The sequence below is a fragment of the Rhinatrema bivittatum genome, chromosome 2 (genome assembly GCF_901001135.1).
Source record: "Rhinatrema bivittatum chromosome 2, aRhiBiv1.1, whole genome shotgun sequence".
NCBI lineage: Eukaryota > Metazoa > Chordata > Amphibia > Gymnophiona > Rhinatrematidae > Rhinatrema > Rhinatrema bivittatum.
In genome coordinates, this window is record NC_042616.1 from 45,795,337 (window position 1) to 45,818,600 (window position 23,264).

General features: G+C 45.0%; 1 protein-coding gene across 11 annotated transcripts in view; it reads left to right on the forward strand.

The window, feature by feature from the left end:
- The window catches only part of ATG9B (autophagy related 9B), a 268,139-nt gene that overhangs the window by 159,844 nt on the left and 85,031 nt on the right, over positions 1 to 23,264 (forward strand). For all 11 annotated transcript variants that reach the window (XM_029587964.1, XM_029587963.1, XM_029587957.1 and 8 more), the window contains 2 exons: positions 16,649 to 16,790; positions 17,929 to 18,677. In XM_029587964.1, coding sequence (XP_029443824.1) covers positions 16,649 to 16,790; positions 17,929 to 18,677 — 891 coding nt within the window. The remainder of the gene's footprint in view (positions 1 to 16,648; positions 16,791 to 17,928; positions 18,678 to 23,264) is intronic.

Below are 23,264 nucleotides of genomic sequence, written 5' to 3' on the forward strand. Positions count from 1 at the left end.
AATGGTCAATTTTCCCAGTGGAAAAGGGTAAACCGTGGAGTGCCTCAGGGATCTGTACTTGGACCGGTTTCTTTTCAATATATTTATAAATGATCTAGAAAGGAATACGACGAGTGAGGTTATCAAATTTGCGGATGATACAAAATTATTCAGAGTAGTTAAATTGCAAGTGGATTGTGATACATTACAGGAGGACCTTGCAAGACTGAAAGATTGGGCATCCAAATGGAAGATGAAATTTAATGTGGACAAGTTCAAGGTGTTGCATATAGGAAAAATAACCCTTGCTGTAGTTACACGATGTTAGGTTCCATATTAGGAGCTACCACCCAGGAAAAAGATCTAGGTATCATAGTGGATAATACTTTGAAATAGTCAGCTCAGTGTGCTGCAGCAGTCAAAAAAGCAAACAGTATGTTAGGAATTATTAGGAAGGGAATGGTTAATAAAATGGAAAATGTCATAATGCCTCTGTATTGCTCCATGGTAAGACTGCACCTTGAATACTGTGTACAACTCTGGTCACCGCATCTCAAAAAAGATATAGTTGCGATGGAGAAGGTACTGAGAAGGGCAACCAAAATGATAAAGGGATGGAACAGCTCCCCTATGAGGAAAGACTGAAGAGGTTAGGGCTGTTCAGCTTGGAGAAGAGACGGCTGAGGGGGGATATGATTGAGGTCTTTGAAATCATGAGAGGTCTTGAACGAGTAGATGTGAATCGGTTATTTACACTTTCGGATAATAGAAGGACTAGGGGGCATTCCATGAAGTTAGCAAGTAGCACATTTAAGACTAATCGGAGAAAATTATTTTTCACTCAACGCACAATTAAACTCTGGAATTTGTTGCCAGAGGATGTGGTTTGTGCAGTTAATGTATCTGGGTTCAAAAAAGGTTGGATAGGTTCTTGGAAGTCCTTTAACTGCTATTAATAAAGTTTACTTAGGTAATAGCCATTGCTATTAATTGCATCAGTAGCATGGGATCTTCTTAGTGTGTGGATACTTGCCAGGTTCTTATGGCCTGGTTTGGCTTCTGTTGGAAACAGGATGCTGGGCTTGATGGACCCTTGGTCTGACCTAGCATAGCAATTTCTTATGTTCTGTTTCAACCCTTGGCAACAGCAAACCTAAAATTCCTTTCTTGGAAAATGTTGTTTATAATAGTAGGCAGTTCTGCTCGAAGTGTAAGAGCATTGCAAGCACTAGTCTCATGCTCTTTTCATATTCACTTCTTTCACAACAAAGTAGGTTTAAAAACACATTCTAAATTTCTCCCAAAATTGGTTTTCAGTTGCATTTGAATAAGTCCATTGTGTTGCCAACATTCTTTCCAAGACTGCATGCTCGCAAGGGCAAGCTGGCTTTTCCTACTTTGGTCTGCAGAAGAACTTTACTTTTCTATTTGCAAAGGATGCAGTCTCTTGGAAAGTCCTCACAACTATTCCTTTCTTTTAATCCACTCAAATGAGGTTTTTATATTTGGATCTCCGATTTATTTACTGAAAATATTTTGTATACCGCCTATACAAATATTTTGGTAGATCTAAGCAGTTTACTTAAACTGTTATAATCAAGTAAGGCTACATCTTGAAAGTAAAGAAACTGCCCACCAGGTTAGGGCTACAGCAACTTTTGCGCATCTGTGCTCTGCTTCCATAGAAGATTTCTGCAGATTGGCTACAAGGTCTTTCACTGCTCATTACTTCCTAAAGACTGCTTTGTGTCAAGGCAGCAGCTTTTGACTAGGCTAGTTCTTCAAAGCTTATTCAATGAATTCCTTCAACTCTACCCTCCATCCTTGCACAATATGAATAGGTTGTCGTGATCCACTGACATCCAAAAATAACAAACTAACGATGTGCATCCCTCAGCTTGGGAGTCCCCACTTTTATGGCTGATATTAACCTGCTTGGCCACAGAGAAAGCTGTTACCTATAACAGGGGTTCTCCGTAAACATAAAAACATAATAAATGACAGCAGATAAAGACCAAAATGATCCATCTAGTCTGCCTAGTGTATGTTTAGTTACCCCTATGCTACACCAAAAGTTACTATAAGTTATTTTGGTTCTTTGCTTCCATCCTCTAGACCAGTGGTTCTCAACCGGTGTGTGTGCCGCGAAGCACCGGAAGGTGTGTCGCGCACTCGCCGCTCTTCCCCCCCCCCCTCCCTTTTCACCTCAGCGAGACAAACACTGCTGCCGTTCCTGCTCGAGCTATCAGCTCATTCAAGCCCCGAGGGGGAACAGCAGCAGTGTTGGTGGAAGTCGGCAACAAGAATATGACCTTTTCTTCTTCCCGCGCCTGTGGCCCGGAAGAGGAAGTGATGTTTACCGGGCACACAGGAAGAAGAAAAGGCCATGCAGTAGTAATCACATCCCAAGTCTCTCCCCGGCCCTGCTACACTCAGCAGTTTGCCTGTGCTGCAATCATCATGGCACAGAGCAATCAGCTGAGAATGTGGCCGCTGGGATTTCCTGCCGCGCGGCTGTTGGGGAAAGTCGTCCATCAGCTGCCTGGAGCTGAAGATCGGTGCTGGCTGGCCACTTTGCTAGGGGCTGCAGGAGTACGGTGCCGCTGCCCGCCCCCCCCCCCCCCCCCCCGGCTCTGACCTCCCCTTCTCTCACCAGCAAGAAAACATAATAATAATAAACTGCAAGAAAAATAAAAGGCTGGGGTGGGGAGAAGAAAAAATATAAAATTACATTCTAGGCTGACTGTTCTGTGCCGTGATAGCAGCACAAGCAATCAGCTGAGTGCTGCCTTCTTACCACTGCGGGACAGGGAGGTCATTCCTGCTGCAGTTTCTAGCCTGTCAGGACTCTGCTTTTAAAAGCAGCATACCGGCTAAGTTGTGCTGTAGCTGCCATGTGTGCTGGGGGTGGGGGTGAGTGAGTGAGACAGAGCCAGCATGTGTGTAAGTGTATGAGAGAATGTGTGTGTGTGTGTGTGTGTGTGTGTGTGTGTGAAAGCAAGATACTGCGCAGGAAAGTCACTGGTGTGTGTGTGAGAGATTGGTCAGGGACATGTCTGGTGTGAGAGAGAAAGAGATTGGTCAGAGAAGTGATTGGTATGTGTGTGTGTGAGATAGAGAGAAAGAGATTGTTCAGGGAGGTGACTGGTGTGTGTGAGAGAGAAAGAGACATTGGTCACAGAGGTGACGTGTGTGTGTGAGAAAAACATTGGTCAGGGAGATGACTGGTGTGTGTGTGTGTGAGAGAAAGACATTGGTCAGGGAGGTGGGTGTTTGAGGGAGAGAAAGATATTGGTCAGGAAGATGACTGGTAAAAGAACATAAGAACATAAGAAATTGCCATGCTGGGTCAGACCAAGGGTCCATCAAGCCCAGCATCCTGTTTCCAACAGAAGTCAAAACCAGGCCACAAGAACCTGGCAGTTACCCAAACACTAAGAAGATCCCATGCTACTGATGCAATTAATAGCAGTGGCTATTCCCTAAGTAAAATTGATTAATGGCCATTAATGGACTTCTCCTCCAAGAACTTATCCAAACCTTTTTTGAACCCAGCTACACTAACTGCACTAACCACATCCTCTGGCAACAAATTCCAGAGCTTTATTGTGCGTTGAGTGAAAAAGAATTTTCTCCGATTAATCTTAAATGTGGTATGTGTGTGTGAGAGAAAGAAACATTGGTCAGGGAGGTGACTGGTGTGTGTGAGAAAGAGAAATTGGTCAAGGAGGTGACTGGTGTGTGAGAGAGAGAAAGTGCGTGTGTGTGTGTGTGTGTGAGTGAAATAGACTAGTCATGGGCCCTAAGGAAGAAGAGCATGAGGACAGAGCTTCAGCAGCCCTTGCTGCTTCTGGTATGTCCTATTGGCCTACAAAGGAAAGGAGTAGGAGAGTTACTGGAGAGGGTAAGTAAAGGTGGCTTTTTAAGTTTATCTTTCTTGATTGATTGCCATTTTAATTATTGGGAATTATGTGATGTCAGCTTTTAGAAATATTTTGTTGGTGTTTGGAGAATTTTTAATTTTGAACATTTTTAATGATTGGATGTTATTCCATTTATCATTTGTTTTCAAACATTTATTATATTCTAATTTTAGAATTATTTTATATTTCTCGAGGAATGTATAAATAGAAATGTGGAGACAAAAACTGAAATGGAAACAGCAAGAAGCCAAATTCTGTATGCAGTGCAACAACACAAAAATAAAAACATTAGCTTTATGGTCACTTTATTCTGTATTTGGTGAGGGTCTGTCTGTGTTCTGCGTGTGTGACCCAGCTAAAGGTGTTCTGCAAGCTTGTAGTTTCTTGGTAGGGATCTATAGCAGCTTGGCTTATTCTGTTTTCCTAATAGGAGGTATTTTGGTATTTAGGGCCTGGTGTAATTTTTGCAGTGCTGCTTTTTCATAGGTAGGGTTATTACTGTTTGAAGTCCATAATGCAGGTGTAACTTTGTGCACATTAGTTTGTGTACATTATTGCAGATCCTGGAAGTCTGTTAGGTGCTATATTTCTATTTTGCACAGAATGCAGAGTGGCTTTTTTGGGTTTCCATTCCAGTTTCTGTTTCCATATTTGTAATTTGTGGTCTTAGTGAAGGTCAATTCTATGTGTGTGACAGAGGTGAAGTATTTTACTAGCATGTAGGCTTTTGTATCAATATTATTTGTTGTGTTTTCTCAATAGAACATGCATTGGTGTAAATTACTGTTTTTTCATAAGGAGGGCTATTGCACCTGGTAGGAAAGAGTGTTTATGTTGCTGTTACTGAGATGACACCAGAAATATCTTTTATCCCAGGACAAGCAGGATGCTAGTCCTCACATATGGGTGACATCAGTAATGGAGCCCTATACGGAAAAACTTCTATCAAAGTTTCTATGAAACTTTTGACTGGCACCAGAGTGCCTACTGAGCATGCCCAGCATGCCATGATATTCCCTGCCACAGGGGTCTCCCTTCAGTCTTCTTTTTTCCGCGGAGCCGTTAGCCTCGCGGTTAATCTGGAGTCCTGTGGTGATTTTTCACTACACGCAAAACTTTAGAAAAAAGTTAGGAAAAACTTTCCACCGCAAGGGTCTCCCTTCCATACCATCACGGTAAGTTTTTCTCCCTTTATTTTCGTCGGTTCCACACCGGTTTTTCGAGCCATAGTTGTCGACGGCTGTCCGGCTAAAATGGCCTCGGGTTTTAAAAAATGCCCGAATTGTACGAGAAATATGTCCATAATGGACCCGCACCAGGAATGTGTGCTTTGCCTCGGCGAAAAACACGACATCAGGTCCTGTAATTTTTGCGCCGAGATGACATCGAAAGGACGTCTGCTCCGGATGGAGAAAATGGAGCATCTCTTTTTATGTTTAAACAATTTTATTGGATTTTCAACAAAGACAAGAACAAATACAACAACAAAGGGGGAGGGTGAGGTCTGATCCCTCCCCCACATAAGAAACCCAACTCAAGATCAACAGTACCTCCCCCCTCCCCCCCTCCCCTACCCTTAGAGTCCAGTACTAGTGGAATGGACGAATGGTGCCAGGCAGTGTAGACTGGGGCGCCAGGCGAGGCCTTCAGAAGGTCGATGGCCGCACTCATTGAGCACAAGGCTACGTGCCCGGGGGGATAGCCGTTGAATATACGGATTCCAGATGTTGAAAAACTGCTGTCGTCGTCTCGGAGAACCCCGAGCCGCCATACTCTCCATAGTTAGCATCGCATGTAGTTGATTCCTCCAGGCCCAGAAGGATGGGGGGTCCGTGGATCTCCAGACCTGCAAGATAATTTTTTTCCCCACCAGGCTGGCTTTCTGTAACAGCAGTCTCGCTCCAGGATCTCGAACTCTAATAGGGGAAATGCAACCAAATAAAAACCACATGGGGGAAACCGGCAGTACAACATCCAGCAAGTCTGCCAAAAAGTCCGCTATCTTGTGCCAAAAATGCCGAATCACTGGGCACGTCCAAAAAACATGGGACAGAGTACCCACCGTCCCAGGACAACGGGAGCATACCGGCGATGTGGCAATTTTCAAATGGTACGCCCCTTGGGGAGAAACGTAGGCCCTACTTAAAAATTTAAATTGCATTTCCCTGAAGTACATATGAATAGAGATCCTGGAGATGCGTCGAAAACAGATACGCAAAATAAGATTCGTAACACAAAAGTCTCCGTCTTTGTTCCAACGCGCCACCAGGGAAGAGCAGACATCTACCATGGACCTTTGCTGCAATGTCTTATAATAACCAGAGAGGGATGGGACCGTGGGTCTCTCAAAATGAAATATACCATCTAGAGTAAGAAACAGCTGATGGTCTTTAGTTGTCGCCGGCAGGGCATTCACATAGTGGCGGGCTTGCAAATATGGGAAAGTATGGATAGGTCCCAGATTGTACATCTCCCGAAAGGCCGAGAACTGCAGAAAGACCCCCTCCCGAGTCCACAAGTGTCCCAAATGGGTGATTCCCCTGGACTCCCATAGCCGAAACATCGCAGACTGAGATCCCGCAGGAAACTCAGCATTCCCCTTAAACGGTAAGAAATAAGCACACATCGGAGGAATCAATAGGAGCCTTGTGAGACGCAACCAAGTCAAACGAAGTGGCCGAGTAAGGGCCGCCTGGGACAAAACTACCGGAAGATGACTGGATCCGGCCTGCAACACATAAGACGGGGCCAGTGGATATAGAAGGGCTTGGTCCGTGGACCCTGGAGTATAATGGGAAGTCCCCATTAGCCAATTACGCAAGAGCCGCAGATTGCAGGCCATATTATAACGCGCGAGGTCTGGTATGCCTAGCCCCCCCATTCCCCAAGGGTTCTGCAGCCATTTTAAGGGGAGTCTAGACCTCCCACCTCTCCACATAAACTTACGTAGGGCACTCTCCAGAAGCGCTAGGTCCCGTTTCCGCAGGAGCAGGGGCAGATTCTGGAAAAGATATAACCATTTCGGTAATATGGTCATCTTAAAAAGAGCCACCCGCCCCGTGATCGATAGCGGCAAAGATCCCCACATGGCCAACGAGTCTTTGGTCTGCCGAAGCAAACGAGGTATATTGGCTTGGTAGACCCTGTCTGGGTCCCCGGGAAGGGAAACCCCCAAATACCGAAGGTGATCCCCCGCCCACTGCAAAGGGAAAGGGTCCGTCCAGGTCTCCCGCAAGGCAGACGGATATGCCAAGACCAGCGACTTGGAAGTGTTGAGCCGCAGCCCTGAAAACTCCCCAAAAGCCTTAAGCACTTGCAATAAGAGGGGCAACGACGAGTGAGGCTTAGTAATGAACAGGAGGAGATCATCCGCGAAGGCAACCTGTTTAAAGATGTCCTCGCCCATACGAATGCCTCGGATTCCGGGAGACTCATTAATCATAAGCAACAAAGGTTCTAATTGTAAAATAAATAAGAGGGGAGAAAGGGGACACCCCTGATGAGTGCCTCGACCCACCGGAAACGCTTCCGACTGCGCCCTGTTAGCCACTATACACGCTCTCGGTTCCCTATAGAGGAGCCTAAGAGCCTGCAAGAAAAAGCCGCCAAACCCGAGGAGCTGCAAAACATAAAATAAATACTCCCACTCCACTCTATCAAACGCTTTCTCCGCATCGAAGCTGATGGCCAAATATGGGAGGGACATCCACTGACTCATAGTCATAGCGGCTAGAATTTTCCGAATATTAGCGAGCGCATAGCGCTTGGAGCATCTCTTTAAAATTCAACTGCTCCCAACAGCATCAACGTCAGCCCAGTCATCGCCTTCTGGATCGATACGGCAAGTAGTTCTGAAAAGACGACTTCCAGGTGAGGCCGGAGATGCTTCTACTCCCTCTCCCTCGCCATCGTCGAAGGCATCCACCTCAGGCAGTGAAAAGCAAAAGGAAAAGCATTGGCATCGGCGCCAGCACGCCATCGAACCGGTGCCCGCTGAGCCATCGACGAAATCGGCCTCCTCCGCTAAGAAAGCTCGGATGAGCTCGGAGTCTCCGAGGCCTACGGTACCAGGGCGATCCCCACCGATACCGGTGCAGGGCACCATACCTCCTCAGGGCCCTGAGGAGGTATCGGTATCGCCATCACCACCTCCCCCCATAGCTGCTCTGATACCATCAGCTATGCGGGAGGAACTTGATGGATATATCCGTCAAGCGGTTCGACAAGCGCTCCTTGATATGATGCCAGTCCAGCCATCGACACCGATGTCACCATCGACACCAGCTCCGATGCCATCGGAGCCATCACCATCGATGCCGATACCTCCATCGATTCCGCCACCGATGCCATTGGTACCGCGTCCGATGCCGGCATCGATTCCACTGATGACTCCATCGGTGCCACCCTCAGAGTTTTCTATTTTCAACCTCTGATGAATAAATTGGACACGTTACTCGATGCCATATCGAAAAACCACAAGACATCGAGGAAGAACCTATTCCAGGACCCTCAGGAGTTCCTAGGCCTCATCAGCCACGGTCTCCTTTACTTCCACCAATACCAAAGGTGACACCGTTGATACCTACTAGGCCACAACCAGTGAGGTCCCCAAGAGATACAGGCACAGATACCAATACAGATTTCTCTTCAGAAGAGGACATGCTGTCTGAACCATCACCTCCTGAGGACCGTAGGAAATCTCCTCCGGAAGACTTATCCTTTTCCAACTTTGTAAAGGAAATGGCAGAAACTATTCCTTTCCAGTTGCAGTCAGAGATGGATTCCAGGCAAAAAACACTGGAAGTTCTACATTTTGTAGATCCTCCAAAAGAGATTTTGGCGGTGCCAGTGCATGAGGTACTACAAGAACTCATGTACCGAATATGGGAACATCCTGGATCACTTGCATCGGTTAACAAAAGGTCAGATGCAACCTACTTAGTCCAACCAATTCCTGGATTCCAAAAGACCCAACTACCTCACCAATCTGTGGTAGTGGAGTCGGCCCAGAAAAAGGCAAAAAGGTTAAAAACTCACTCCTCAACACCGCCAGGAAAGGACAACAGATTCCTGGATAATTTAGAACGTAAAGTTTTCCAGGGATCTATGTTGGTATCTCGGATTGCAGCTTATCAACTTTTTATGAATCAGTACCAACGAAATCTTTGGAAACAAGTCCAAGAGCTCGTGCATAAAGGCCTAGAGGCAGGCAAGCATGAGGTTAGGGCGACTTACGACAGTTTTGAAACTGCATCTCGGCTTCAGGAATAACTGCTCGTAGATGGGCCTGGCTTAAAGCGTCCGATCTACGACCAGAGGTACAGGAGAGACTGGCCGACCTTCCTTGTTTGGGAGATAATCTGTTTGGAGACAAGGTTAAGGAAGCAGTTGCCACGATAAAAGACCACACTGAGACTCTCAAACAACTCTTATTACTACCTCAAGAGTCACAACCCCTGGCCAGGAGACTTTCTAGAAGGGATACAAGGCGTCCTTACTACCGCCAACGACGCTACTATCCCCCAACCAGCCGGGCAAGACCATCGCACCCAACTCAGTGTCCCCAGTCTAGGCAAAGGCCTGCCAAGCTTCAACCTCCTCCTCAGACTGCATCAACGTCGGGGTTTTGAAAGACAATCAGAGAACAGCAGCCCATCCAACAATCCACTCCCACACCTGCCAGTAGGAGGTCGTATATCCTTTTTCCATCACACCTGGACTTCCATAACCACAGACCAATGGGTACTTTCCATTACAGCTCAAGGGTACCGATTGGATTTTCTCACTGTACCAAAAGAAACTCCACCAATCTCCTCTTGGACAGTGAACCACCATTGCAAAATTCTAAAAACAGAATTATCCACCCTTCTGAGAGCCAGGGCCATAGAACCAGTTCCCAGGCCTCAGCAGGGCAGAGGATTCTACTCCCGCTATTTCCTCATTCCAAAGAAAACCAGAGGCCTACGTCCTATCCTAGACCTCAGAAATCTCAACAAATTTCTCAAAAAAGAAAAATTCAGGATGGTATTGTTAGGCACCATGCTACCTCTTCTTCAAAAAGGGGATTGGCTCTGCTCTCTGGATCTTCAAGATGCCTACGCTCACATTCCCATTTTTCCTCCTCATTGCCAGTACCTGCGATTTCTGGTCAAAGGACAACATTTTCAATACCAAGTGCTCCCGTTCGGCCTAGCTTCAGCACCTCGAGTATTCACAAAGTGTCTGGCAGTGGCGGTGGCACACCTCCACAAACAAAAGGTGCATGCATTCCCTTATCTAGACGATTGGCTCATCAGGAGTCAGACACAAGAAGGAGCTCTCAATTCCCTCAAGCTCACAGTTAACTTGCTTCACTCCTTGGGGTTTCTCATCAATTACCAGAAATCCCATTTCACACCATCTCACCTACTACAATTCATCGGTGCACCATCATAGCAAAAGCTTTTCTTCCAAGAGACCGTGCACAAACACTCGCTCTCCTGGCACACTCTCTCCGAAATCAGTCTCAAGTTACAGCTCATCAGTGCCTCACCCTACTCGGTCACATGGCCTCCACAGTTCACGTCACTCCCATGGCCAGATTGACCATGCGACTAATGGAATGGACACTCAGAACACAGTGGATTCAAGCCATTCAACCATTGTCCACTCACGTTCAGATAACGCAGGAACTGCGTTCCTCCCTCCTCTGGTGGACATCAATGAACAATTTGCTCAAAGGTCTGCCTTTCCAGCATCCAGTTCCACAAGTGACATTAACTACAGATGCATCCACTTTAGGTTGGGGAACACACATTGGTCATCTGAAGACCCAAGGGACGTGGACAAAAACCGAATCCTCTTTTCAGATAAACTTCCTAGAGCTTCGAGCTATACGTTATGCGCTACATGCATTCAAGGACTGCCTTTCACACAAGACTGTTCTGATCCAAACAAACAACACAGTAGCCATGTGGTACATCAACAAACAACGGGGAACAAGTTCCTACCTCCTTTGCCAAGAAGCAGCACAGATTTGGGACTGGGCCCTAGCACATTCAATTCTTCTACGGGCCACTTACCTAGCAGGCATCCACAACATAATAGCCGATCGCCTCAGTCGTCAGTTCCAACCACACGAGTGGTCCTTGGATCCAGCGATAGCAACCAAGATCTTTCAACATTGGGGTCAACCTACAATAGATCTCTTTGCGTCCCATTTGAATTACAAGGTGACCAATTATTGCTCCCTCCTACGACAGGAGGACAGCCTGCCGAAGGTCGCCTTTGCTCGCCATTGGAACTCAGGCCTGTTATACGCGTATCCACCGATACCACTCATAACCAAAACTCTAGTGAAGCTGCAACAGGACAAAGGGACCATGATACTCATAACCAAATACTGGCCTCGGCAGGTATGGTTTCCCACACTGCTAGACCTCTCAGTCAGGGATCCCATTCGCCTGGGAGTAGCTCCCAGTCTCATAACTCAGGAACAGGGTCGGTTGCGACATCCCAACCTTCAATCCCTATCCCTGACAGCATGGATGTTGAAAGCTTGATCTTACAACCACTCAACCTTCCAACCACTATATCTCAAGTGCTGATAGCTTCTCGTAAACCTTCCACTAGAAAGAATTATTCCTACAAATGGAAACTGTTTACTTTGTGGTGCACTCAGAAATCTATAGATCCTTTCACTTGCCCCACTACCTCACTACTAGATTACCTATACCATCTTTCAGACACTGGTCTTCAGACTTCATCTGTAAGAGTACATTTGAGTGCAATCTCAGCTTACCATAACAAGCTGGGAGACGCACCTATCTCTACACAACCTCTCGTTAGTAGATTTATGAAAGGTTTAACGCACCTTAAACCTCCATTTCATCCCCCATGCATACGATGGGACCTAAACGTAGTATTAACCAGGCTCATGCGTTCCCCATTCGAACCCATAGACACCTGTGACATTAAATTTCTTACATGGAAAACTGTCTTCCTCATAGCCATTACATCAGCTAGAATAGTCAGTGAACTACAAGCACTTGTCACATACGAACCTTTTACAAAGTTCCTACATGACAGGGTGGTCCTCCGTACTCATCCCAAATTCCTTCCAAAAGTAGTCATGGAATTCAACTTGAACCAATCTATAGTTTTACCAATATTCTTTCCAAGGCCTCACTCTCACCAGGGAGAAAGAGCCTAACATACCTTGGACTGTAAACGTGCGCTATCCTTCTACTTAAACCGCACTGCAGTCCAAAGAAAGTCCAGTCAACTATTTGTATCTTATGATCAAAACAAACCAGGTAAAGCAGTGGGTAAACATACTTTGTCAAACTCGCTAGCAGATTGCATACAGTTTTGTTATGAAAAAGCAGGCCTTACTCTTCAAGGGCGAGTAGAAGCACACTCAGTCAGAGCAATGTCAACCTCAGTAGCACACCTTCGCTCTGTACCTATTCTGGACATTTGTAAAGCAGCAACATGGAGTTCTCTTCACACCTTTGCAGCTCACTATTGTTTAGACAAAGAAGGAAGACAAGATTCAGCCTATGGACAATCTGTCTTAAAGAGCTTGTTTCCAGTGTAATCCCAACTCCTTCTACATCCAACCTGCTGTGATCTACGGCTGATTCATTTCAACAACAATACTTCACTGTTGCCTCAATCCCAAATGACTCAGCCTCTAGCTTGTTAATCACCCATATGTGAGGACTAGCATCCTGCTTGTCCTGGGATAAAGCAAAATTGCTTACCTTGTAATAGGTGTTATCCCAGGACAGCAGGATGTAGTCCTCACGAAACCCACCCGCCACCCCGCGGAGTTGGGTCCGATACGTTTTATTATTTTATTTTTGGCTAATGCTAATTGCTACAAAACAGACTGAAGGGAGACCCCTGTGGCAGGGAATATGATGGCATGCTGGGCATGCTCAGTAGGCACTCTGGTGCCAGTCAAAAGTTTCATAGAAACTTTGATAGAAGTTTTTCCGTATAGGGCTCCATTACCGATGTCACCCATATGTGAGGACTACATCCTGCTGTCCTAGGATAACACCTATTACAAGGTAAGCAATTTTGCTTTTTGTATGGTAAATTGAACGGGGAATGTCCTAGTTCTGTTCTGTAGCCATTGTTGGGGGGGGGTCAGGGTGGATCCTGTAGATTCAGAGTATATGTTTACATTTAGCCTTATGATGGTCATGTGTTCAGTGTGTCACGCATGTGAGAACCATCTGTCAGGTGTGTCCCGACAGAAAAAAGGTTGAGAACCACTGCTCTAGACATTAGGGATCCTCTATGTTTATCCCACATTCCTTTTGAATAGCAGGAAAAAATCAGCCACACAATCCCTCCCACCTCCTGTTGTTTTTGAGGCATTGTGGACCCTTGGTCGCAATGGAAATGACTCCGTCCATGGGGAGGAGCCCCGTGGGGAACCACTGCGATAGGCTGACACAGATAGCAGACACAGAATGGATGGAGTCTTTAGTGTACTGCTGTAGATAGATGGTGAAAGCAGGAAGGTGAGACACTGATCCACGAAGTTCCAGTACGCTCAACAGGCTCAGAAGTATAGTCTCACCCAGATATTCACAATAGGCTGGAGCCCGCAGTGCGGGTAACGCTGTGGCTGGTGGCTGGAGTTGGAGCGCCAGATTGTAGAAGTACTCACAGAATGAAGGCGTCTTCCTAGTGGTAGAATTTTATTTATTTATTTATTTATTTAACACTTTTTTATACCGACCTTCATAGTAATAACCATATCGGATCGGTTTACATTTAACAAGGGTATAACTGTAGCATAACTAAAGAACATTAAACAAAAGAAGTGAGTGAGGCAAAAAAAGTTACATTCAACAAGGAGAAAGAACTTGGAAGCTTATGTAGCTGGAAGGAAGTAAAGGTGGAAAAGTTAAGAAATACAATAGAGGATACGGGTTAAAGCTTAAGGTGCTTTAGCCTCGAAGTGCCATAGAATGATGGAACCGAAGGTCCGTGGTGCAGGATAAAAAGGTAGATAATGTATGTTTAAGGACGCTTAATGACGTTTAATATAATATATGTTTAATGATGCTTAATGACGATTAATGACGTTTAATGACGACAGTTTAATGTACGCTCCCGAGTTTATTTATAATTTGTTTGTTACTTCTATCTGTTAATTTATTGTTAATATTTTGAATTATCATTATTGTTGCTGTTATACCTGAATGTGATAGTAGTAGTTTGTATTTACCCCAGATATTCATTTGTCACAGACCCCAGTTACGTTTAACCCCGTTCCATGTAATGCTCTTATGCAACGTATGTAACTACTGTTTTAATGTAAACCGATGTGATATGTATTTGCTACATGAACGCCAGTATAGAAAAATTCAAAATAAATAAATAGGCCCTCGAGGAGCGTGTACCCAAAGTCCAATATCCTGAAAGTAGAATAGAGAGAGAGACTCCCGAGGAGCGGTTGTCTTAGTTAGTGAGGAACCCCGAAGGGAGGTTGGAAGCGAGAGACCCCCGAGGAGTGGATGTTTAGAGCTTCTTACTGGAGCGAGGCCCTTAGCGTGAAAGCGGCATCTAAGCGTGCAGCTTAGAGCAGTCAGAGTAGTGACGCGAAGTCTTTGCTAACTCAAAGTGATAGCGGAGGCTAGATATACCCGGAGGTACTGACGTCATGCGGTGGGGCCGCCCCTGAGGTTCCCACCATGCCGTGTATTTGAGATTAGGAGATGTGCGCGCTCGCGCCCTAGGAGGCCACGGGAGTGAGCATGACGGATGGGGATGCCCATGCTGGTTTGGAAATGCCGAGGCCCTCGGCACCGGAGGCAGCCATCTTGCCCAAAGAGAGTGAAAGGGGAGAAAAAGAGGTAAGGCAGAGCGGTCGCAGCCGTCTGCAACCGACGGACACAACACCTCCCCTTTAGAACTGAAATTTCGCTTGCTGTAGAAACTGAGGAGACCTGCACAAGAAGGTCCACACATACTCAAAAAAACCCTAGGTTTTTCTGAGCTCTGAGACCTTTCTGTCTCGGTGCCATCAGATATCCTCATCCACTTATGTGACTGATTTATCCACCTATGTACAGAAACCCCCTGTTATAGGTAAGCAGTTTAGCTGTGTCTTTAATGATTCCTTCTGACAGGGAAGGGGTTCGGGGGAGGGGGTTCTTTTTCAGAGGTGTAATTTAAGTACTGGCTGGTGCTTATTTCTTTTAGATGGCTATTATACTGACTGCTATTGCTTTTGGTGGAAGGTTATGCATTTGAGGTGAGATTATTTATTTTTATTTGTACATATGTTTTTTGCTTAGATGTAATACGGGCATTATTGTTACTTTGATGTTTTTTTATTCTGTTGTATTTGTTATTTGCTGATAATTGGATTGCTTTTTGATTTCTTGTATTTTTATATTTGTTTTATGTATCTTGTGCTCGGCATCCCAGCAGACAGGCGAATAAGCAAATATTTGTAAATAAATAAAATTTGAAAAAGAGATTGTGGGGGATTAGGATGCTGGTAAAGAATAACAACACATTTAACAGAAGAGTCAAAGCTAAGAGAAGGAAATTCAAAGGAAGAGAACCTTTTCAAAACTTTACATGAGGGTAAATAGGTGATTAGAACTTAAACTGCATGCCTGCAAATTCCCCCTCCTCTCTTCCGCGTGCCATTCACAGCAAGTGCAAAGTACCCACATTCTCCCAGTGGCCTGAAGTTTCAAAGGGAAACCGCGTGGGGAGTGTAGAAGTTGCCCCCTCTCTGCCTGACTCTCTTTATCGGTGCAATTTCAGTAGGTGTTTTGCGTGTGTGAATAATTATACATGTGTTCGAGACACAGCTGTTAAGGCATGAGCTGTAACTGGATCCGGTGTAAAAGATGAGTCAGGAACTGTGTGTGCGAGTTAAGAATTCATCTTGCACAATCCATTTCTTTGAATCAGAAGATGATACTTGCTCCTGTTTATTAACTGATCCAAGGCTTTAACCTTAGCGACATGCAGTTTGAAGGCCCTGAGAGATCACATGAGAGAATAACTGCACAAGGCTGCTGAGACAGCTCAGTGTTTCCTGGGAACAGATCACTTTTGAGATTGAGAGTGGTCGGGGCTGTAATATTTTCCCTTCCCAGGAACATTATGACTGCTCACAGTCAACAGGGAGAAAAGATGCAGTAATCTGCCCGTCTGCAGGGACATTTGTAGATTCCATTGCACTATATGCATTTCTTCATCTATACATTCTGTCATACTTGGATTGGATTGAATTTGGATTTAGTTACTAGCTGTTCCAAACGTGTACTGAAGGCAAGTTTCAGTTCAGGTACAGTAGGTAGGTAGGCAGTGGAGGGCATAGGGACTTGCCCAAGGTCACAAGGAGCATCAGTGGAGGAAGCAGGATTTAAATCTTGTCTTCCCTGGTTCTCAGCCTGCTACTCTAATCATTAGGCCACTCCTATGCTTTGGCTGTGAGGATTTTTCAAGACAATTTGGGCCAGATGTATTAAATATTTTTCCCATAAACACAAAATGGGAAAATCTCTTTAGTATATCAGGCCATTTGTGTTCAGTGATCAAAGTACAGTAATCCGCAGGCAGCATTGCTGAGTGTATCCCAGGCTGTGCATCCTGGGATTGAGGTACAGTCACCTGTATCATTAATGGGAACTTTTACTGCTCTATCTCATTGCAATGTAAGCCAATGAAGGAGAAGTTACTTTTATCTTAGCATACTCATCTGTGTTTGGTTCCTTTCACAGGATCCAGAAGAGCAGCTGGATCATTTTTCTGCTGGTCATGGCTGCCATCTTCTGGCTCTATCGTCTCATCAAAATGATCTGTAACCTGCTTAATTACTGGGAGATCCGCAGCTTCTATATTCGAGCCCTGAAGATTCCCTCTGTAAGTGTTACTGGGGAGACATTCTGGGGAAGGTAGTAGGAGGGAGGGGGGTATGAAGATGAAGAAGGAAGCAGAACCACAGTTCATATCTGAGCCCTGTTGCCATCCTCAGCGGAGAGGGATTTGAAAGATTGGCATAGAGCAGCAGTTACAATCCTAAACAGCATTGGTATCAAGAAAGCACAGAAGTAACTTGCACAGAATGGGAGTTTGCAACCCTAAACAACTTTAGTTCAACAGCATCAGGCTTCCAAGAAGGTTGGGGGTGACCTGCATGGAGGGACTATGGTTAAAACCTAAACTCCAGTGTGCATGGAGAGACTGGAATTTTATGTATTTTTTTTCAAACAGCCTCTGTTTGAAAGGCTGTGGAAATTAATACTAAGTTTGATAATAAGGCATAGAAGAGGGTTTGGTTTTGCTTTTGAGTGGATTTTCTATTCAAAAAGGCGAGTAATAAATCCAGTTAAATAAATAAGTGTTCATTCTGTAATTATCAAAGCTGAAGACAACAAGGCCTGAAATGGCTTACCAAAGGAAGTAGTGGAGGCCATCACTTTAATAGATTTTGGTCATGCTGAGGTCAGATATGGAGGGTAATGAAAGGAAAAGAATTGCGAGGAAAGGTGAAAGATATAGGGGAGGGGGAAGTTGGTGTTGCTTTGCATGAAAGAATTTGTATGTGCATCTACCCAAACTGAACAAATCTCAATTGGGTAGACTAGATGGGCCATTTTGGTCTTTATCTGCTCTCATTTACTATGTTACTGTAGGATAGAGGCACAGTTATACCTGAGCTCTGAATATACTCTTTGATAGTTTCAGTGCTGCGGAGTGGAGTTGGAGCATGGGGTAGAGGAAACAGAGTCATAGTGTTAGATATGAGCTCCAAAGATGCCCTCCATGAGTGCCACTGGGGTGTAGGTGGGGGTGACTCCTGTTCTATCCTTTTCTTTATTGGTTATAATACTGCCTTCCCCTACCTTGCTCTGCTTGTATTGGTTTGCCTGATTTTACTGCTGCTTCCTGTATTCCCCTACCTTTTTCTTTCATATATACATTTTCTTGATTGCATTGCTGTCTTCTGCCCTCCCTCCTCTTGTATACTTGTAACATAGTTCTGTTCCTCTTTTTCTAGGACGAGCTACGTAACTTTACCTGGCAGGAAGTGCAAGGCCGCCTCATCTCTCTGCAGCGTGAGCAGCAAATGTGTGTCCACAAGAAGGAATTGACAGAGCTTGACATCTACCACCGCATCCTGCGCTTCAAGAACTACATGGTAGCCATGGTCAATAAATCTCTTCTGCCAATCCGCTTCCAGCTTCCCCTTACTGGGGAAGTCATCTTCCTCACCCAGGGTCTCAAGTACAATCTGGAGCTGCTCTTCTTCTGGGGTCCAGGCTCCCTCTTCCAGAATAAGTGGAACCTGCAGCCCAAGTACAAGCGAGCAGGAAACAGGCTGGAACTGGCCCAGCAGCTCAACCGTACCATCTGCCTGCTGGGCCTTGCCAACCTGCTGCTGTGCCCCTTCATCCTGGTCTGGCAGATCCTCTATGCCTTTTTCAGCTACACAGAGATCATTAAACGGGAGCCTGGTAGCCTGGGTGCTCGCCGCTGGTCGCTATATGGACGCCTCTACCTCCGGCACTTCAATGAGCTCAACCATGAACTGCAGACCCGGCTGAGCCGTGGTTACAAGCCTGCCAGCAAATATATGAACTCCTTCACTTCACCACTGCTCACCATCATTGCCAAGAACGTGGGTTTCTTCTCGGGTTCCATCCTGGCTGTGCTCATCTGCCTGACTGTGTATGATGAGGACGTCCTGACAGTGCAGCACATTCTCACTGCTATCACCATCTTGGGTGTAGTGATCACCGTGGCCAGGTAACTGACTAGCAATCTCATTCATATTACCCATTGACTCCAGAGTGCTGGAAACAGCTAGAGAGCCACACCAGCATGGACTCCAATCCATTGAGATCACTCTCATACTGTTTGTACACCCAAGAGTGCTGGAAACAGCCAGAGAGCTACAACATCATGGGATTGTGTCCTGTGAGATCACTCTCATACTGCCCATGGACTCTAGAGTGCTGGACACAGCTAGAGATCCACACCATTATGGGCTTCTGCTTTGTGATATTACTTTGGACTTGAGAGTGCTGGAAACAGCTAGAGAGCCACAGTACCCTGGGCTCTGATCTTATGAGATCACGCTTAATTGCCTTGGACCCCAGACTAATGGACACAGCCAAAGAGCTATACCACCCTGGGCTCCGATCTTGTGAGATCACGCTGATGCAGCCTGTTCTCCCCAAAGTGCTGGACACAGACAAAGTCATGTCACCTTGGGCTTCTATCTTGCGAGTCATTAATGGGAAGAGGGAAGTTCTGAGTACAGTCCCTTGGCTGAATCTTCAGGGTTCAGCCAGAGTTGCTTCCATGCAGTTCAAACATGGGATAAGTATATTCAGGAGAGAACAGTAGAAGAGTGCAGAAAAGTATAAGTCCTTATACATTCATCAAATTTTTCATATTTATTCAGAAGAACTCCTGAATCTCAAAATCTTTCTTAATTGACATATCAAAATGTATATTCAGACCTTCCTTGTTCTCACTTGAAAATATTTCCTCTTACTATGGTTCTTGCTCGTTTTACTCCTATCTAAACTAGTAACACTCTTCAACAATCCAAAATAATTTTTAGGTTGGAATCAGTTTAGAAGGAAAATCATCTTGTTGCAATAATGTGATAACAAAATATATTATCTCCGTCATATTTTCCGTCGATAAGTCGAGAGAAATAGCCATGCTGTCTTGGGTGTGACATCATCCGGCGGCGCATAGCTTGGAACCTTCTCAGAATAGCAGAGCTTGATGCTCTACCCATGTGAAGCTGTTCCCGTGTGATTATCTCAGTAGTCAGTGCTTCAGTTGCGTTTTTTCAGTGTTACCAATCGGACGCAAATCTTCTCAGTTCGTTAGTTAAAAAAAACAATTTTTAGTGCTAGGAAGATGTCGAAAAAAGCACCAGGGTTCAAGTACTGCTTGCGTGGCCACATTATGTCTGCAATAGACAGACATAATTACTGTTTCCTTTGTCTTGGTCCTGACCATGACCAAGTCCGCCTGTAGGGGATGGGCTGCATGTCTCCCTGGGCCTGGCATCTGAAGGCCGAAAAGATTGCAAGTCTGCATGAAGCGGAGACAGTATCCTCACCATCGGGCAGCTATACGCCATTGCCTCGCCATTCCATGCAATCGTCCCCAGGCCCAAAACTCCAAAATAGAGACATGCACAAACTAAATGGCGGGGTAACCGAAACAGACCAAGTACCCCAAACTGATCAAAGCCAAGCTCCCGAAAAGTAAGGGCAGTGCTTCAGCTGTAGAGATCAGTTTGTGTCCTCCAAGCCAGAAAAAATGATTTAGGAGTTAGAGGGATGCCCAAGAACTGCGTCAGGGATCCAGGTGGTCGATGCAGCCATTCATGACATATCACGGTACAACGCACATGCATCGGCCAACGGTTCACGTCCTGCGGAGCAGACAGTACCGTTGACGTACGGCGCAGCAGCGTGCAAGCCACACGACGCACATCAGTCAGGATTGAAACAATTGACTCCATGCAATGTAGACACACCAAAAACAAATGCATCCAAGCCACCACCCGATGCAAAATTGCAGCGACTGTAACAATCAAGATTCCTAAAATCATCCAAAGAAAATTTGAGCTCAGTGACCATGCAGATGACATAAGAGCTGCATTTGCGACCTGTCCCTCAGTTCCATGATCATGACAGAACAAAACAACACTCATTGCATAGAGAATCATCAAGAAGGAAGCCAAAACGAGACATAGACATCTCAGTGGAAGTGTAACCTGTCCTTCAAACCTATGCGCCAATACCATGGTTGTCTCCAAAAAGATCGCCTTTGATTATTTCTTCAGAGTCATCACAGGATGGTCTTCAGGTCTATTTTGACTTATCGATGGTGTCAAGATGGAAATGTGAAGAACTCCAAGAAACACTGTTCTTCCGAGAGAGTTCAGCCTATGAGGAACCTAGACACAATAGCCCTCTACATTCTTCAGTATCTGACATACACCTGGCAGTCATTCCTACATCAAGGTCATGCAAACAACTGTATCCTTTGTCACCACCATACAAAGAACTGAAGAAGAAATGTGCTCCACTTTCTCCAGCTAGGAGATTAGCAGAAGAGGTGATGGAACAGATCTCTTCAATAATTAAGGGTCTTTTGTCCTCCTTGCACCCAAATGTCAGCCTACCAAGGCGTCACTTCTCATCCTGGACCAGAGCTGAGAAGAACAGGAGAGAGACTACTCTTCATCCATAAAAGGTAGTCCGAAGAGCCCTAGATTACCAGAAGGCTCCTCGTCCATAGGGAAGAACCAGAGAAGGCAGACTCCCCTCTGTCTTATTGTTCTCCACAGTTGTCACTGACCTCATCTTATAGGCCTTCCATCTGACAAACCAAAAGAACATTCTTTCCCTCCAGAGGATCTGACATATTCTAAATTTGTAGAAAAAATGGGAGAAACTTTAAAAGTGGAAATCGGGAAGATCCCGGGCCCCTGCAAGAAGGTCTTCAGAACAGTGAAAATCTTAGATATTTCTTCTGAGCCAGAGGCCCTACCATTTCATACTTCTAAAATCTTGGGAGTCACAACAGTCCAATCTCCCAGTAACCAGAAAATTAGACTTAAAATTTCGTCTTAAAACGTCTCAATGTTATGGCCCGGTACAATTACCTCACACAATGATTATAGTAGAAGCAGCCATGAAGAGGGTGAAGAAATCAAAACTCCACGCAAATGCTCCTTCAGGTAAAGACGACAAAATCCTAGATGACTTTGCTAGAAAGATTTTTCAAAGTGCCATGTTAACCTCGTACATTCAGCAGCATCAATTTTATATGGTGCAGTGCATCTGCGAGTGCTCACAGCAACTCATACCCTTTGTACGCTTTGAGACTGGCGAACAAATAACATCCCAGCCACTACAAGACATAGAAGAAGGCATTTGGCACCTCCTCAGTTCTGTTTATGAGGCTTTCGAAACAACCTCAAGAACCTCAGCATCTTTTAAAGTGGCCCATAGGACTGCTTGGTTACGAGTGAGTGCAATTAGAGATGATGTGCACGAAAAACTAGCAGATCTGCCGTGCTTAGAAGACAATTTGTTTGGGGACAAGCTCCATGAAACAGTAGTGAAAATAAATGAACAAAAGGTAGTGGTGCAGTTCCTCACATTGCAAACAGACCAACCCACTCCGTTCAGACGCTATTCTTGCAGTACAAAAAAACTTATTACCAACGAAAGCCCTACAAACAATATATCCATTATATTGTTTGTACCGGCATGATATGATCTTATCATGAATGTTTGTACCGGCATGATATGATATGATCTTATATGATATGATATGATCTTATATGATATGATCTTATATGATATTATATGATCTTATATGATCTTATATCTTATATCTTATATGATCTTATATGATCTTATATGATATGATCTTATATGATATGATATGATATGATCTTATCATGAATGTTTGTACCGGCATGATATGATCTTATCATGAATGCCGGTATAGAAAAACCTTAAATAAATAAATCAATAAATAAAAAATAAGTCTACCAGCAACCTTGCCCACAGCCTCCACAACATCGCAGAGAAGACTTCAGCGGGACCGCATGCAACAAAAACCACAACAGCAGACAAACCATAAAAACCATCAGGGTTTTTGAGAGATTCCAAACCACAGCCACCTGCTCCTGTCGGGATCAGAGTATCCAATCACTTTTCAGTGTGGTCCCTAATAACATCAGACTGCTTGGGATTGAAAATAATTCAACAGGGTACTGCTTGCAGTTCAACATTCCCCCGAGCTTGCCTTGATTAGCCCCACCAACGAGGCACCTCAACCAAATCTTGAAGAAAAAAGCAGAGAGCCTAGTAGCAGAAGGAGCCATTCAACACATCCCATCTTCTTACAGCAGCAAGGGATTCTGTTCCTGATACTTCCTCATTCTCAAACACATGGGGGAACTTTGTCCAATACTAGACCTCCATCCACTCAATAAAACACTAAAAAGAGAGAAGTTCAAGATGACAACGCTGAAGTCCATTTTGCCCTTCATACAGCCAGGCGATTGGATGAGCTCACTTGATTTGAAAGGTGAGTATGCGCATATACCAATCCACCCTTCATGTTAGCGGTACCTGTGTTTCCAGATAGACAAAATTCATTACCAATACAAAGTACTCTCTTTTGGACTATCCTCTGGCCCGAGAGTCTTCACAAAGTGTCTAGCTGTGGCTTATCTTCTACTCAAAGGTCTACAAATCTTCCCATACCTGGATGATTGGCTCATAATTTCCTCCAACCCACCAGATCTTCAAAAATTCCTTCACATGGCGAGCCAATGCCTGG